This window comes from Poecilia latipinna, unplaced genomic scaffold, assembly GCF_001443285.1.
Source record: "Poecilia latipinna isolate Pla-1442-1.1 unplaced genomic scaffold, P_latipinna-1.0 Scaffold3123, whole genome shotgun sequence".
In the NCBI taxonomy this organism is placed as follows: domain Eukaryota; kingdom Metazoa; phylum Chordata; class Actinopteri; order Cyprinodontiformes; family Poeciliidae; genus Poecilia; species Poecilia latipinna.
Genome location: NW_015115739.1, coordinates 16,917 through 36,103, shown reverse-complemented (window position 1 = coordinate 36,103; position 19,187 = coordinate 16,917). Strand labels below are relative to the sequence as shown.

At 38.3% G+C, this 19,187-nt stretch overlaps 1 protein-coding gene and 1 long non-coding RNA gene across 4 annotated transcripts in view; one reads left to right on the top strand and one right to left on the bottom strand.

Moving 5' to 3' along the window:
• Positions 1-17,567, bottom strand: part of LOC106940202 (noelin-3) — a 34,326-nt gene extending 16,759 nt beyond the window's left edge. The window contains exon 1 of one of the 2 annotated variants that reach the window (XM_015022870.1): positions 17,278-17,567. In XM_015022870.1, the coding sequence (XP_014878356.1) occupies positions 17,278-17,346 (69 nt within the window). In that variant the 5' untranslated portion in view covers positions 17,347-17,567. Of the gene's footprint in view, positions 1-12,320; positions 12,409-17,277 lie in introns of those variants that run through there. The other variant, XM_015022871.1, reaches the window with a different exon arrangement.
• LOC106940203 (uncharacterized) overlaps positions 17,221-19,187 on the top strand; it is an 18,179-nt gene continuing 16,212 nt past the window's right edge. For both annotated transcript variants that reach the window (XR_001423034.1, XR_001423033.1), the window contains exon 1: positions 17,221-17,231. This is a non-coding gene — a long non-coding RNA (uncharacterized LOC106940203). The remainder of the gene's footprint in view (positions 17,232-19,187) is intronic.

Here is a 19,187-nt window from a genome sequence, read left to right as displayed (position 1 = left end):
GACCAGGGACAGAAAATACTTCACTCTGCAGTTACCTGCACAATGACTGAGATGAGAAACATTTGTCCTCGCATGGCCTAGCATCCAGACAGGTACCTATCCTCATACAAGTAAAGGATTAACACCTCACAAGTGATGCATATTCTCACTTTGAAGCATTCTTTCCATTTGGTACTAGGTTAATAAAGTGCGACTGAGAGAAGAGAAAGTTCTGGCAGGCAGCCCAGAAGTCTTTTCAATGAAGAAAGGAGCTTGACAGTGACAGTACAGACAGGTGAAAGGTGTCCTTACTTGACAGTTGTTGGTTCATATTTGGAAGCTGAAGGTGAAACAGGTGGGCTGATGATGAAACCTGGAGGCATTACAAATTATTAGGTCAAAGAAGCTGGAGGTGATGAGGGTTCTTCTTTTGAGGCGAGACTGGTGAAAACAACACCTTCCAGACCCTCTTGGTTACAGGAACAGGCAGACCTTGACAGACTCCCTCAAAAGAGTAACTGGACCAGAACTTTAGGCCATCAACAACCAAAACAGAAGCTGCAAAGGTATGCCACCTGAAGGTGCCTGCTGAGTCCTTGTATTGCCTGTACAACTCACCATGACAAGAACTGAAACTGAACTGAAATGTTTGTGCTATGATGGCAGCAGTAGTGCCTGAGATGTTGTGACCAGGACTGTCCAAGCACACCAACTGGAGAAAATAGGTCCAAAACTGTGGTGTTGATTCCCACAGTGGTTGCGACTGAGGTGAGGTGTGTCTACTTGTAGAGTGAGGAATCTCTAAACGGTTCCAGAGATCCATCTTTAAGATCTGGTAGAGGGAGCAGAGAATGACCGCCCCTACTTGTCCTTCTCTTTCTCCTTTCATCATTACATATATTTTTCTTGTACCAGCAAACACATTAAAAAGAAAAAGCAGTGACCTTACCCACTGTGTATGTTGTCTGGCTGGGTAGAAAAGAAAAATAACAAGGGGAACAAAGGGACAGAAAGTCAAACCTGACAAAGAGCAACAGGTCAAAACTCCTCACAAGGGAAATCCAGAAAACTGGACAACAGGTGAGGAAAACGTGAGCTAGAGGTGAGCAAAATGAATTTTCAAGGAGGATATGAAAGGTAAGCAGCAGCAAGAATAAGCACTTAATGCTTGATGACCCTAAGGTGTTTGTGGCAAAGGAAATCCCTTTTAAAATTCTAGTTTTTGGTGGATTACATTCAGATTCAACAAATGTGTTGTGAAAGAAGAGAAGAATCGAATTGCAGAACTTGGGAATCAAAAACACAAGATCAGAACATAAATTCAAGCAGAACTGCTTGGTTGGATAAATCCTTGTCGTTTACTTACAAAACCAAACCTATGCAATTTTTTTTTCTTTAAGTGTTATGCTGTCAGATCTGGCAGCTGCCATGTTTACTTGTGTTATTTTCATTGGTACAACTTCAAAATCAGGCTCAACTTCCCTTATCATGGATAATTAAATAAAAACATGCAAATCAGCAGCGCGCATCGGAGGCGTAAAAAGTGATGATAATGAATGCCTCCCTGTGGAAGACATGATTTGTGCTCCTCATGCAACATAAGTATTCTGCCAATTATACACATCACTTAATCTCTTTTCTGTTTGTCACCGTGGCGTCTGTCTGTATGTCCCCCTGATTTGCCGTTTAATGTGTTTGTATGAACCTTTTAGTCTGACAGAACTGAAGATGGAGGAGGCTGACGAGGGATTGAAACTGAATGTGTGGGATAAACTGAGGGATTTACTTAATTACTGAGTCAAATATGTGTAGAATATTTGGCTACAACCATTATGTCCAAACTAATTCTCTTGTCTGTGGTGGATATGAGCAGGTCAACTTTGCAATTTAAAATAAATGTTAATATCACAGTGGCTTGAAAAGGCATCTAGAGCTTTTCAACATTTTCACATTTTTGTCAGCTTACAAACAGAAACCTTGTCATAAAATATGTATATTGTTAAAATTTTATGTAAAATTTAAAAAAGGCAGGAAATGACGGTGGAAGAAAATGGTTTATTTATCTTTTTAGAGCAGTTTAGTAAAAAGAAAAAGAGTGCAACCAATTGGGTTTAGAAGTTACTTAATTGGTCATAGTCACATCATATGCATATGATATTGTTGAGCCTTTCTAAGCATTGCATTAGATGTGAATACAAATGAACACCACACTTTTATTTGTGATTTATTTTTAAAACGTATCCTTGTTTTCCACTTCATAGTTACTTCACTTTTTTCACATTTTGAAGCATGACATTAGAAAAAGTTGATGGAAACAGCAAAATTCAAAATAACTTCCTCAATTTCGCAAAAAAAAAAAAGAAAGTTTCTCCTTTGGTATGGTTTCTGGCTTTTCTGAAGAAGAGTTAATACACTAAAGGGGAGATGGAACATTAACCCACATGTCTGATCAGCAGGTTTTTTTTGCTGCTGGGATAGTTAGAATGAATTTCTTTATCAATGTCTCTGGACAGCGTGGAACATCGCCTCAGCACATTCCTGAAAATCTCAATTTTTCTGATAATTTTTCTGGCCCGTATTAGTTTGCAACCTGTTCTTCCTGTTTACTACAGCCCTGCGTAATGCCCACATCTGGTGAAATTTGCGTGGCCTGGCTCATTCACTCCAAACTAGTAGATGGAAACTGTTGAAGAAGATTTTAGGTTATAATAAATTTTGGAAAGAGAAAGAAAGAAATAAAGCAAGAAAGAAAGAAAGAAAAAAGAAAGAAAGAAAGAAAGAAAGAAAGAAAGAAAGAAAGAAAGAAAGAAAGAAAGAAAGAAAGAAAGAAAGAGACGTCTTTGTACGTCTTACATGCAACTCTTTGGAGAGTTGCAAGAGCAAATCTGATTTGTTACTCCTGTGTACAAAGTTTTATAGTAAAAGGCGCATTCTTATCTTTAATTTATTCAAATAAGGCGTATCTTTGCTCATCCAATCAGGAGCTGTCTCTGACCCTCTTTAAAAGTTAGAAATTCCCTGCAATTTGTTTCCAAGATCAAAGGCCATTTGTCCCCTTTGTCTAAACAAAGTGGAAGCAGAGACTCTCCTCCACTGGGCCGGACTCCTGCTGTTTTAAGGCTTTTCACAGATGAATGTGAAAACTGGAACTTCTCCTGATTGTTTCCCACACAGACAAAGGGCAGTTCAAAAACATCTTAGCAAACAATCTGCTGCAACTACAGGTAACATAAAGGTCAATAGGGCAGAATAAGTTATTAATCTGAAAACTATAATTAGGCTATTTCAATCAAGACGTTAAGTTTTAAAACTAGCACATTTTAAATTTATTTTCTTAACATAACACACCCAATACACATTTTCTTTTGTGTGATATTTTAAAATACGTTGGAAATTCACAACAGTTCGATGGAAGCAATTACAAACGATACCCGTTAGCATGCGAAAGGACTATGTGAATGCAATATTTGATCGAATATCAAATGTCAAGTGTTACGGTAAAAAATGTTAGCCTGTTGGCTGGACTTTTTCTGCTCCTTATGCTCAAACTGAAAATATACTTCATGTATATTTTTATTTAATGAGAAACAAAAATCTGATTTATCATAGTCAAAATCGTCATTGCAATACTCAACAATCGTATCACCTTTCCATATGTTACTGACACGGGTTGTCAGGTATAATCCCACACAATACATTAAAGTTTGTATGTAAAAGTTGTGGAAAATGTATTTCCCTACTATATTATTTATATCAAATATGTAGGGTAAACGCCATTCTGCAGTGATCCAGTGTTTGTTGTTCGTAACAGCAGCACTAGAAGTTATATTTTTAAAAATATTGTTTTTTCCCCCCGTTTTTCATTTGTGAAACTGGCAAAGAAATGATCCTGTTTATGTTTTTTATAGCCGCAATCACAATTCTCAGTGTGACTGTACATACCGCTGCTCTAAACAAATCTCCGCTCCGGCATAGACAGCCTTGGCCCTTTAATATAATTTCTTTAGGTATTTTCACACGGCCAATTCAATCTGCGGCTCTGCCACGGGATCATTCTGGCAATTTGTGAAAATTCTCAGAGGATTACCCGAGATGAGATTCCAAGGATGGGATAGGAGAAGAAGATGAAGAAGAAGATGAAGAAGAAGAAGAAGAAGAAAAAACGAAGAATGCCAGTGGCCTTGGCAAAAATCTGTCTCTTATAAATACAGCTTTGATAAACAGTGACAGGTAAAGGACTCCCTCTGCAGTAACAGTGTGACCCACAGGCAGAAAATCATCTAATTTTGATAAGCCGTTGTCACTGTTTTGTTATGGTGGTGTAAAAGATGAAGTGTCACACCTTCCTTGCCGCTGAGCCAGGTCATTAAAGAAGAATGAAGGTAGCTTGGCAAATAATTCACACAGCAGCAGCCAGCAGCAGCAGCCACAACGTTACAAGCCTTATTGCTGCTGTCACAATGTTTGACATCTTGCCATGTATGTTGGGGTATTAAAAATGTGAGGTATATGGAGCTCAACTTGACGAAATGAGGCATTTTGTGGAACATCAAATCCTGTTACGTCTTTGTGTGCGTAGCGGATCTTGACACACACACTTTTTACATAGTGTGTGTGTATTGGGGCAGAGGTCACAGGGTTGAACCGCATCAGGCTCCACCCGAGTGCAAAACATTCGCCGTGTCGTCACCGCTCCTTTTTATCGCACTGTAGTTATTCTTGACGATGAAAGAAGGAGTTCAATGCTCTATAAAAATGTTCGTACACAACATTCAAATTTTCAGACTGAAAGTTCTGGATGAATGGATGTAAATAAAGTTTTTGAATACAAATATGTGCCATTGTTCTTTTTCCGCTCCCTTTCTAATCTAAACCTTGAAAATGCTCAATTAAATTCCATGAGTGGCTTTCAGCAAAAGTCTAAATTTACAGTGAAAGTGGCTCGCATTGCCGAAAGATCAGGAAAAAGAGAGTTTTTACTGCTAATGCTTTTGATAGTTTTTTGTCAGCTGTTTTTAATATTTGATGTATTTCTCTGCTTAAATATGAATGTTGATATCTGTAAATGGTGCTGTTATCTTGCCAGATCCTTGGAAAAGCGATTGCAGATCTCAACAAGGTTTTTATCTGGTTAAATAAAACATATTATCATTATTATTAGATGTTTTATCAGATTGCATAAGAACTTTATCTCTGGAGGTTGAATAATTATAACAGAACTAATCGCACAACGGGTCCGGCTGCCATTGACTGGAGACACTCCAAGCATTCTGCATGAAGAGCTGAGTGATTCTTCACCAGTGCAGACAGAGCATCTGCATATAGTACCATAACATTAAGTAGTATTTAGTTGCATAAATTCCATAGCGGTGGTGGACAATTATACAAGTTGGTGACAGATGTGTAAGGAAGTATCATTTACCAAAAGGCATGATGACTTTCTATGTAAGAAGTCTTCACATTCTCAAAGGCCCGTGTCCTCCAACATTTCAATGTGTCTCTGCTTCAACACACCTTAGTCAAATAATGAATTCGTCAGCAGGACTCTGGAGAACTTAACTGCATACTGTGGAAGCAATTAAGCCATTTGATTTAGGCGTGTTGGCCCAAGAGTACACCTATAAGTCACAGGATAGCAGCCCTTAATCCCTGGATTTGTGGATTCCTGCTGTATGCGGATGAAATGTAAGACAATTACGTAATAATCTGATGAAGGTAGGCTCAGCCCAGTTCCAGCTGAAATGCTGACACCAATTTCCCTTCATCATCATCTCAATCGTCCGTCAAGTTAATTTCCTTACACAGATGTCTCCCTGTATCCCAGAAAAACATAGCAGTGCTCTGACAAGCGGAGCAAATTAGTTGGATTTTTGTACTTTTCCTTTTACCTTTCTCTGAATCTGGGTTTGAATTAGCTAGTCAGTTTTTGAAATTGTGCGATACAGATGTTTTAATTAGACTCAAAGACAAAATCAGGGTGGCAATGACTTTCGCAAAGCTAAGTCTTGATCACAACAATGCTGCCACGCTGCCTGGCATAAGACAGAGGCCCTAAACAGATGCTATCGCTCCAGTCATCTATCAAGCTGTCTAAGCAAAAAGCCACCAGGGAACCGGAGGCCAGTGAAGTAGTATGTGCACGTCGGTACTGTAACTGATGATCATACCACTTAAACGAGTTAACATTTTAGCTCTAATGGCAGGGGGAAGATGAACTTGCATGTGCAGCCAGCTCTGTAACCACAACGATGCAGACATCTAGGACAGCAGTGACAAATGGTTACGCCCATGAGCAGAGGAGCAACAGCAATAATCCCAAGGCTGGAAAAAAAAAAGCCACAAGACACTGACAAAGAAATAGCGAACACTGTTGAGAGAGGTGGGGAGGGTGGGACAACACGGCAAAAAGAAAAAGCCATCTTCCCTGTCAGATTTGACTCTTGTGAAAGGCTTGCGGGGAGATTAATTTCCTAGAGGCGTGCCACCTTCTTGCCTTTTCTGACCTCAGCAAAGAGGAGATTGAATAGATAATTCTGCTGCACCTCGGCACATTCCGGCCCAGACAGACTCCGAATGAGCTGCCGTATTATCTTGTTCACACTCTCGCGCGTCTTCTCTAGGGTGCGCTTCAGTGAATTCCTGGGGCCTGAACACGACGACGTGTCAGTCACGAGCACCGCGACGGACGATAATGAAACAGTCATCAAACATTATCGGTGAGGTAAAGTCGGTGGGCAGCTCCAGGCCGTGCTGAGTGGCACACTGCAACACTCGAGCAGAATACTAAGCAGCTGTCAACACAAACTTATTAAGGCGTAAACAAAGATAAACAATGACGAGCTTCTGTGTACCTCAACTTCTTGCCATGGGTTAAATGTCTGCTCCACGGTGTTTTGCTGAAGTACATCAGCTGAAAGGAATAAATAGCCTTACAAGATTTATTGTAATTAAATTTTAAGCACGGACGCGTAGGCAGTACTTTAAACTGGAGATGCAGCAATCGGGATTTTGTGCCCAATTTCCAATCTCTGCTTTGTGTAAAGTTTTGACTTGCTGATCAATTTTAAATAATTCTGATTTCTCTTTAGCAACTACAGCTAATATTCAAAATATTTTTCCTAGCCCTCCTAGCATGAGAAGATATATGCCATGTGTGAGAGAGCAGAAGCTGTAATAGAGGGTTTTTAATAACTTCTTAAAACAAAAACAAACTGAAAAGAGGTTTTAAACTGAGTATAGCATCTTATATTAGCATTTAATACATTAAATGTAGCCAGCATTAGCTGCATACCAAATAGCAACTCCAGTGTTAATTATCAACAATGTAGATGTTTAGGCTAACTCTGTTGAACGTTAAAGATAAAAAAAGCAAATTTGCTGTAATATCTTCAGACTTCCTGTTATCTGCTGAAAATCCTGTTTTCTCTCTACATACTTTATTGTAGTAAAAACTGCAGACATGTCACAATATGTTGTGGCATAAACACATTTCCATTTTAAAATTGATTCCTAAATATTTGTCCTTCTTCTGACTTCATTTGAACTAAAAACAGCCAACGGTGAGTTTTCTTAACTCAGTAACAGCCCTCACATAGAAGAGTGTTGGTGGTGCACAATCTGGTAGAGTTACGAATAGTGCATTGATTAGAAAAAAGATCAGATTTTTGAGTTTCAAAGTGTCAGACAGCTCTAGTCAGCTGATTTTTTTAAAAAGTCTCCTGTCCAGCAACGTGTCACTCAGAATTGATGTCTGATTGTCAAGATGAGACCCAACACATTTACTTTCACATGGAGTAAATATACGGTTCATTAAGGTTTTTTGCTATGATGCTCCACTTAATATATAAATTAGATTAGAAAATGTTTAGGGTTTATTTCAAATAGTAATGGAAACTGAGACAGAAAAAAGATAGGGGAAAGAAAGGAAGGCAGGATGGAGAAATAGTTTAAAGGTAATGGAGGAGATGAGAGTAGGAGAGAATGCATGTCAGCATCTTAAAAGTCTGCTGCTACACCTGCAGAAAGAGAGAAAAAACTGAAACCATAGCAACAAACAACAACTCCATATACAATAACATCACTGAAAAGTACATGCTACAAGTTAAATACATCATGAAAACATGCTAATCTAAACACCTGTGTGTGTGTGTGTGTGTGTGGTTGTGTACGTATGTAAAGTTTCTCCATTCACTTGTTCAATGGAGAACACAACAGCTGGTTTCTGTTTCTAATAACACCAGATCATTTCTGTAATTATGACTTCATCTCATGGTGTAACTCAGGTTATCTCAGTTTAACACATGTTGGAATATGAACATGCTACGTCAATGTAGATGTGCAGATTCAGGAATGACCAGATTTTATAAAATGTTGTCTCAAAGGTTGCTCACCTGATCTTTTTATTTTTTTGCTCTCAAAGAGCCCTTTGAAATTCTCTCTTTCTAATTACATTCTGCAGTGGTGTCAGTGGATGGAAAGCTAAAGCTGCCTCAGAGCCTTTTAACTACACCTCCGTCTCGATCTGGAAGCAAGACGACATCTGTTCCTTTAAATACAGCTTTTAGCTAGTAAATACCACTGCATTAATATGATCAGCACATTCCAGTAAGCTCTTTGAAGTTATAGAGCAATTTATTTGCTTCAACTACTTTCCTTTGCTTCAGAGCGGTTTGAGAGAAGTGAATAGTTCTTGGTAAGACGTTCATCAAAGTGCCCAGACTTGTTGCTTCGAATCTGCAAGCACAACAAACATTCCTTTAAATCCCCAGCAAATCTCGCTAACAAGCTTTTGTGTTCGGTGAAGACAGCAGAGACCACGCTTCGCTCTACGGTCGACGAAATGGTAAAAATTCATCTTCGGCGTCGATTTCATCTGCAGTGATTACAGAGTTTGCAAAACAATAACTTAAGAAACAAGAAATGTATTAAAGTTACGGCTTTAATGAAATAGTTATTAGATTCCCAGAAATACAAACCGAATTTGAAATTTACAGCCGTTACCTTTTTTTGTATTTAAGTCTCAGACTTAAAGGCACATTTAAGGCTGGGATTTTAATGTGTCATTGTCATTGTGTTAATTGATTTCATAGATTTCAATACATTAAAAACTTTGACGCAATTAATTGAATTCGTTGTTTTTTTTCATAGAAAAGTCCGGAGCCGGAACCTTTGGAGCGTGTTTCTAATACCACCCATTAATCTGGCACACAAACAACATCTGTAAACAAAACAATGCAGGCTCTTGGTCCACCGGGGGTTAATTTTTGCTTCATGAAACAATCTGATGGGACGCTGGACAAGACTGTTGTGGTGTGCCAGTTGTACTAAAGTGAGTTAGCCTACTATTGAAGCTATTCAAGCCTAAAATATGAGCTTAATTGGAAAGGAAAATGTCAGCGTCCATAGTTCCCACTTCTAAAGATTATTTTTAAAGGGAATGATCTGGGACTCCTAAAATGCTTGAAAACTGATTGGGCATAATAATAGCACTTTGCAGCAATCTAATGGTTGAAAAACCTAAATAAATTAAAAACTAAGAATATTTTTGTTGCTGAGCTCTTTTGTCCATTCAATAACTTATAAATTGTGTTTTTTTTAATCGATATATGGTTTTAGACTAAACAATAAATAACTAAGAAACATATTCCTCAAGTCCCACCGCTAGTATTTCTAACAACGTCTCAAATTCTGAAGATAACATTTCCACTCTCTATCAAAGCGAGGGAAAGAGAAAGAGCGAGAGATCTGGAAAATTGTGGATATTTAAAGTATAAAAATTACAACCAAGACAAAGTATTCAAATAAATAATCACCACCAAAACATTTTCTGCTGTTAGTGTTGACTGTCGAAAACCTTTACATTTTATACAATAAAGTTGAAATAAACTAGTCTTCTTGTGCTTCTGTATAAACTCCTGCATTTCCAGCTGCTAAGTAGGTTATTTTACATTTTGTCCTCATTACAATAACGAATTAAAAAGTCTCCTGCGGCAGAAGTACAGAATAAATACATGGAGGTCACAAATGGCTTTCCCTCATATTCCAGCCTTTTAGCTCTCTTGAAGTGATATCTATCTGATACAGAGACTTCTTGGGCTGTAATTACAGTCATCACGCAGCAGGGAGAGAGCTCTAACTGTGCCCCTGGTAGTTTCAACATCACGTCACAACTCCTGTAATTATGGCTAGACGTGTTATTATTGGAGCCGCATTCACTCAGCGGAGCACAAAGGAGTTAAGAAAAAAAAATTTAATAAATAAAAATTGTTTAAAGCATCATATTTGTCATTTAAATCAAAGGCGCATTTTGTAATTACTGATATTCATACTGGCGATGTTGATAGATCAGTTTTCGGATGAGTACTTTCAGGTAATCATTTTCCTGTCGGTTTTGCGGCCTAACTGTGTTGATGAATGGTTAAAAAGTGACATCTTCAGTTTACCTCCCGGGTGAAAAATGGTCGCGTGAGGAATGAAACCTTTCGGCATCTTTTAATTTGTCGCAAACCCAGATAAATTAGCCCGGGCACGTTATCAAGATAAATGCTAATGCGAGAATGAAAAGAACATCAAATATGCAAGAAACGGTAGCAGCTCGAGGAAGGCGATGCCCCCTCCGAAAATTACTTCAAAAGCACCCTGTACGTTTGGAATGAGTAACACGCAACAGGATGCTGCATTAATGACAAGGCGTCACATTTTCTCTGTGTGATCTTTCCTGTCATGGCCACACTTCATTTCATGTTTTGTTATTTTTTCTGTTTATGTGATCAGAGTTTCATTATGTGACCTAAAACCTTTCAGTGGAAGTGGAGGTTTAAAGCCGCTGCCTTTTGTGTTCAGATGTGAGCTTTTTCTGTGTGTAGCGTGTTGCGTGTGCCTGCCACCTACTTACAATGGCTAACAAGAGGGCAAGTGCCTACACAAATAACCCCGTCCTACAGGTGCCGAAGCCCAATCTGTGAGTGAAACTATGTGGAAAGACTCAAATCATCCACGCAGTGCTCATGTTCAGCGCTGATGTAAAAGTGCCTCGCAGAAATATTCGCACACACCAAATTTTGTTGCAATGAAACCTGTATGTATCTTATTGGAATTAGATGTGGCAGACGAAAGCAAAGCAGACGATACCGTGAAGTGAAAGAAAAAGAAAACCTGGTTTTAAGGCTTTTTAATTTTTTTTTTTTTTTAAATCTGAAATGTTTCCTATGGTTTTAACTTCTGCCTCCCTGTCTCTGGACCAAACCAAAACTTTAATATCAGGGTTTCGCCCCAGTGTTTTATAAGCCTGGCGGGCCACCAGGCTTTACCTGTGTGACGCCTTTGCTTTTCACTTCACATTAATGCGTTTCGTTGTGTTGGTCTGTCATATCAAATGCCAAATATGCTAAAGAGGATGGATTTGTTTCTACTGTACTAAAACATCACCTGGTGTAAGAGAGTTCAGCTCAACTGCAGCATGAAAGTCATTTTAATAATAAAGTAAGATTAGTCAAATGGGTAAAGTACGTCAAATATATGTCGGTCTATGAACATTGCAGGTTCAGAAGCCATGAAAAATGATTACAGCCTTATTACACAGTAAAACTCCTGTCTTTAAAAGCTATGTTTTGACCTTCGTTATTCTTTTACTAGTGCTTTGCTTTCTTTGGAAGAAAAATGTGAACGACTGGATAGAGATTCCATCAATTTCAAAAGAATCAACATCTCATAGCAGTGAAAACACAGTCATATTCAGTCAATTGGAATATTATTGAAAATGTTTTATTATTCTCAAGCCTTTATTTCTGGTTAAATAAATATTTCACTTACTCCTGCTAAATAAGCATTTACATCAGACAAATAAAAAAAAAAACATTTTTGATGTAGAAATGTGAGTTTAATGAAAGGTTAATACCTTCCTAGAGGTTATTATATTCAAACTGTACTTTATTAAGACAAATGTTCCTCATTGAGTCACATATTCTACTTTATAAAACAAGACTGTACAGTACAAATAAACATGCAGCATTATCGATACATGGGCTTCAACCTTGATCTTGTACATCCAAATCAACACGAACTTAAAGCACAGGTTTAAACCTTTAAAGTCTGATATGAGCATAATGTCACCAATTATGTTTGATTTCAACAACAAACTGTAAAGTGCATTTACTCCTTGAACACTTTACAGTACAATAAACATCAGCCTTAAACACCACTGTACACTAATTAGCTGCTAATGTACAAACTAACCCATGAAACTCTGACATTTCCATTAGCTTAAAGCTAACTTGCCAGGACCCAAATGTAGAATGAAAAACGTATCTCTCAAAACTTTACAACATTCAACATCAACTCACCATGTTTGGCAATACTCAAAACCGTAAGTAAGAAGTAGTTTTAAGGTTAATTTAGCTTGCTTGCTTCAGAAAATGGTGACAAAAGAAACACTTCCAGTTCACCGTTAAGTCCCTTTAAACCATGTGAAATAAACTGTAGCGACCCCTAGTGGATGAATTCAGCAGTTTGTCAAAACTCAGAATGTTTATGGAAGCTGCTCTGCTCAGGTGAGTCCACAGCTGATCTATTTAGCTAAATATAAAACACAATGTGGCAGAAAACTAACACTGCAGAACACACCACCGCCCCCTGGTGGCAGAACCCTAATAAGGGGATTTATTTTTTTCTTCAGCAGGAACAGGAAGCTGTTCAGAGTTGACAGGAAGATGAGTAGAGGTAAATAGAGAGGAATCTCTAAACATACAACCTTAAACATACATACAGCCAGAGGCAAAACAGAATTTATATCAAAGCTTTTCTGTGTCTCCCAAATGTACAATACCGAAATGGCAATAAAAATCTTTGTATGGAATTATGCATCTTCCTGCACTACTGAGACCTGAGGCAGATATGCAGAAATGTGAAAGTGTTGTATAACAAAACTAATCAGGAAACAACCAACACATTTTCCATGATGTAGAGGAATTGTTTTGATTTGCTTTGCCGCATCAAGGTCATGTTAGCCTTGACCTATTGATTTTAAATTGTGCATTGGACCATCATATTCCTTTTTAGGAGTTAAAGATCGACAGAGAGAGCTTTTTAGTCTGTTAAAAATCTCTCACAGGGAGCATAGCCAACTCAAACAGAAGAATGCTTCATATTTTAAAATTCATAGTAAACATTTTACTGGAGAAATAACTTTCTCTGTAGATGTGTTATGGGCATATTGTTTCACAGGAGGTCTGGTGTTTGTGTTTGGAAAATTGACCAAGGCAAGGACTTTATTTAACCCAACTTTCTAAAACAAATTAAGCTTCACAATGAAAAAAATTAGATGCATTTTAGCTTCAGCCCTTCTGTATACAAAACTCTAAGTCATCTGGGTGTTAGTAGTCTTTAGTCGCTATTATGTGGTGTATTTTCCCCTGACAAATTTACACAGAAATAAAAACACAACTGCATATGAATGCTCACTGAAAAATTTCACTAAATGCTTCACAAACATTTGCATTGTCTAACGACATCACAACAATATCCAGCTGATCAGACGGCAGCGGAAACCTACTTTTTGAGAAATCTTTCCAGCAGGCAGTCTATCTAAATCGTGTGTTTCATTTGAATCGGAAGATGTTTCACCTTACACATTTGGCTACGGCGATCCCCAAGCTCTGACAGATCCTGCTGTGGATGGTGGAGCTGAAGCAAATGCGGGTGATTATCATAATTGTCTTCTGAACTTTAATCCATACAAATCTGTTTATGTTTCCAGTTTGAATCTTTCCATCTGATTGGCTTCCTGGCATCAACATAGTTATGTGATTTGCCAACGAGGGACACTGCATCCAGTCTGAACTCTCATTTGAACAGCTTCTCTCTTCCTAGCTGCCAAGCGATGACATTTTTTTTTCCATCTGTTTTAGATTTGAGTGATGGTGGCCGTTTGGTCTGTATAGGAACTTTGACTGATGTCAGTCTTTTTATTTTTAACATAATATATGACATAAGTCCCATAAAAGTTGGCCGATATTAACATAGCAGTAATATTATTGCTTGCTGTCGATATGGACCCACAGTTTCATAAAGATGCAACAATTCTCAAAATGATCACTAGAGATGTTTTATAATAAACGGTCCATTTCAATATGCTCTGATCCACCTCATAAATCACTTTTATTTGCTTTACTGCTGCTAAATTTTTTAGGATTGTATGAAGTGTTTTCAAATCAAGCACTACACTACTATTGCAATATTTGTGATATAATTGTGCAGTCCTAAGCTATTCAGTTCTTAAATGCAACAAAATCAATAGCCAAATTATGTAGCAAGTTAGGGTTTTGTCATTACCTTGACATTACACTCTATTAAAGGGGTATTATGTATTTTCCAGGAACATGGTGCCATTTTGTAGCACATCTCATGGTGGCATAAACAACCGTTCTTAGGCGCATTGGACTGAGAAGTAGTTTGTGTGAACTTGCAGTTCCACCAGGTGTTTGCTATTTGCTGCTGCTAGTCTGAAGGAGCTGAGAGAGGACGTTGCAGGTGTGGGATGCTCCGTGGGACTGCAACTCTATGGCAGAGTTTTGGGGGTAAAACTTTGGGCTTTCATGAGTGAATAACATAATAACATGACATAAAGTTTACAAATACATAACACTGCTCCCTTTAAGATTATCTGTCTCCTTTAACCACGTCTTCCAGTCACAGGAGTAAAACCTTAACTGTAGTTATGACGAGAATAGTAACTGGGTCCCATTAGCAGCCACTGTGCAACTATCCAGCAGGCCCAGATGACAGGGGGAAAACATCTCCATGCAAATACTCCATTACATCCCAAAAGCTCTGAAGGGATCTTTCATGAACACTGCAGCAGCAATAGATGCCAAACCGAATCACCACAACAAAGACAAATCCATACCATTAGCTCAACATATAGCCCCTTTATTTCAGAAAGCGGCTAGTTAAAACGCTCTCCTAAAACTGCAAAGCTAAAGCTTGTGTGAACGGCTGCAGGGGTCGTTCTGGGGCATCCGCAAACACATACAGTTAAATGCCGAGAAGTAATGACTGCCACCCCTGAACAAAGCCTCCTGTACAAGGCCTGACAGCCCGAGACTGACAGCTTAATCATTTCCAGCTCTGTATAATACCATGAAAGGTTTGTCTTCCCAGACAAATCGAAAACACCGAGGCTGAAAGGCTGAAGCAATTTGCATGCAGCTCCAGATAAAATAATGTCTCCTTTTTTTTTCCTTTTTTTTTTTTTGCCTTAATGGCAGCTTGGCAATTATTATCAGAAGCCGATGAAAGATAAAAACTGGCTTCATAGAGCCAACAATATGCACAGAGATAATTGCACAGGGACAGTTCATCGAAAGTAATTTCACAACTTTCTTATGAACTGAGAACTTTAGAAATCCTTCTACAATATCGAGACCAAATGCATTCGACAAGCACCAAGCAGGAACGGGTAGAAACGCACCAATCTGTTGGCCGGCAGACCTGATTAGCCAATTTTCTCTAGACTGTGTCTGATTTGGGAACAATGGGTCAAACACTAGGCAGGTAAAACATTCTTATTTGCTTAAGCAGTCAAAACTGAGAAATCCTACCATTTCCAGTCAGAAAATGCTACAACCAATTTTGTATCTTGATCATTTTTTAAAAACAGATACTAATCAAAGAAAAAAAAAAGGTTTGGAATATATATCTTGTAGTACGTATTGTACAATTAATACATATTTTAGTTATTTTTCTGCACTTTCCCCCCTACTCTCTGTGCTTAATCATTAGAATCGAAAAATCTGAGTCAGTCAATCTTGGTGCTTATCTAGAAAAGGCATGTCAAATCATAACTAAAAAATAAAAACAGTCCTGAACCGCATTTCCTCCTGGCAAATGACATAAGGCATGACCTGACTAACAAAACTGGCACCGACTAGTGATTAGTGCTCTAATTGATTAGTCACAATCTCTTAACCAAAGAATCTAATTTTAGAGAGCGAATGAGCAACTACGTCTTCACAGAACCGTTAAAAAAAGAAAAAGGTTTAGAAAACTGGTTTTCATTCTTTGAAGACGCCTCTGTTTTTCTGCAAAGGCAGGGAAGCAGAGCAACGATGTCGCAGATTCACCGAGTGGACAGCAACTCCCCCACTATCACTAACACACAGAGACCCTGATCCCCAAGCAGCACAGTGTCCCTCCCATTTATCATATGCGACTTTTTGCTATTGCACTTTAGTCTTACCATGATCTGAGCATGCATCTCCATTGGCAACAAAACCGCTCAAGGTTAGGTTCAAGCAATAAGCCAGCATCTTGACAGGGACAGGCAGACATAAAGATGAATGTGTTTTTTTTCTTTTTTTGTGCAGGGTACTGAGGTTGTGACACAAACACATGAGAGTGCACAGCATACACACAAGCCACATAAGATATAAATGCACTGTAAAAAAATAAAAAATATGGAATTAATGGTAAAATCCTGCAAAATGCTGCTGCCAGAAATTTACTACAAACTACAAAGATCCTGTATGTCACAGTAAAATATACTTCATTTGATTTCAATGTGATAGTTAATACCTTATTTTTGTCTAATGCTAATTAAGCTTCAAATCTGACAGACTGAAATGAAATGATGTAAAGTAGAAAACCATCACATCATTTTCTGTTTCTTTAAATCCACAGAAATTTGATACAGAGGTGTAATCTTGATTATATGTAATTTTGCTTAGTTTCAGAATTTTTTTCCCACTGCTTTTACCTAACTGTAATATTTAATGTCTCTTTTAACATAAATGACAGTTTGGGGGGGGGAAAGAAAGTGTAGCTTGATCACTATCAGTTATCATGATCAATTTTGCCTTTTCAGTTTTTTTACAGTTGTTTTTACAGACATGTTTTAACAGTGCACAGGTTATGTTGGAAGATGGAGAATCACCATTGTTGAAGGCAGTCAGTTACTAATGTTGACGTGCTTGTTGCTTATTCCTATTTCATTTTAACGTATTTAATTCTCAGAAATATATTCAGTCTGCCTTTTCCAGAACAAATGAGGAACCGTGCCATAAAGCCAATATCCCAACTTTAAATCTACTAGTTAGATTAAATCAGGCTAAGTCAGTAATATTATCTTATCTTAGGAGTTTTCAGTTGAGTTTGTATTGTCGGTATAAAGAAACGAGCAACGGCGCATCGCTCCGAATATTAAACTCCAAAATAAATGGCAGTAAGTGCAGTATTTCATTGTCATTCAGAAGGAACAAGTGTGGGACAGCAGACGAGGCAAAATGTAGGAAGAAGCAAACTCACCATGGACGGATAGAGTCCGAACACGGTGAGGGAAAGGAGCGGGTACAGGACGCTCAGAAGGACCCTCATGCTGCCAGGCTCCGGGCGGCCACTTTCCTCCGGGGGTCCTCAGTCCTTTCCTTCTTTTACGCGGAGCTGCCGCCTCACGGCGTCTTTGTGTTTTTTTTATGACCGAGGAACCGCAGAGAGCGCGCGCTGACAGCGGTACGGAAGCCACGCGTTCAGCGGCATCACACCCACCGTTCCCCGGTGCTCTGACTGGAGGCAGCGCCGAGGAGGGGGAAAAAGAGGAAAAGTTTGAAGTGGGGGATAAATATTTAAATATTTCAGTCCTTATGTGGACTGCAGGGGAGGCGCACCAAGTGACATCACCAGATAGATAGATAGATAGATAGATAGATAGATAGATAGATAGATAGATAGATAGATAGATAGATAGATAGATAGATAAGCAAAAATTATATTTTGCTGCACAAGAAGCACACAGCTCCGTGTAATTTATTTGAATTTTATTTGAGAGTAACACAAATAATCACATAACTGTAAAATGGAAGGGAAACTATATAAAACCATAAAAATAGACAAACGTGGCATGGATTTGTATTCAGCTTCTTTTAATGTGACTGAATAAAATTCTGAGCAACCTTGTGTTTTCAGAAGACCCCTGATTAGTAAATATAAATAACAAGAGTGTTATTGAATCTGTGATGCTCTTGAGAACCTCATGAAGATAAAAGTATATACAGCAGAAAGGTTGAACCATTTTGTCATGAGAAAACAGAACAGTATGGGACAACTGCAAGCACAGTAAGACTTGGTCTTCTGCCTTAACCCACCTCTCAGGTGGAGAAAGCAACAGTAAAACAGTCAAGAGGACTTTGGAGGAACTGCAATTTAGTTCAGGTGGAACAATCTACTGGCAGGATAATAACTACTTACCTACCTGCCTACCTATCCACCAACCTACCTACTTTCCCTCCTACCTGCTTGCCTTACTAGCCAGCTCACTACCTATATCTATCTTTCCATCTACTTACTTGCCAGCTTGCCTACCTATCTCCATAACTACCTAATATAATATATATATTATATATTTCCAGAAATGTTCCACAGCTTTAAAAGACAGGCACTGTCTGTTTGGAATATTTAGAAAATCTGTTTTCAAATATCTAAATGAGCTAAATGAATCCTATTTGGGTCCAGCTGAGAAACCAGCAGAAATATGTTCCATCGACTGCTCTCTGGCATTATAAGAGGCAGAATCGTCCCAATCATTGTCTGTTTCGTAACTGATCTCTGGGTATAAATACATTCAAGTTTCCATAAGCATTTGTATATTTCAATGTCGACTAACATCACATAGAAGTTTGCGTTCTCTTAAAAAGTCAGGTAAAAGGGTGAATATTAAATTAAACAGCATTCTCTCTCCTGATTTTTATCAGCATAAAATATTTGCCTGCTCTTTCAATTTTTCAATATCGAGATAATTTACTATGTACTCGTCATCGAAATATATGAATTGTGTATAGACACATTATGCAAGAAATTGATTTTTTTTCTTTTGATGCAATTAATTTACACATTTCCGTTTGACTCTGGTTCAGTATTTTTTTGCTTTGATGTCGTGTTGTTTTTGTTGTCAAAGTCCGTTCTCTTGTTTGAGTCAATGTTCCTTTCCCCATTTTCTGCTCTCCAAATCCTTATTATTGAATCATCCCACCTGCATAGAGTCAACAGTTTAACTCCCTCAATGTAATCGACACACAGGCCAATCAAATATGCTTACACACCCATGCACACGCACACACACACACACACACACACACACACACACACACACACACACACACACACACACACACACACACACACACATCTAAAAAAAAAAAACACAAAACAACGCACACACA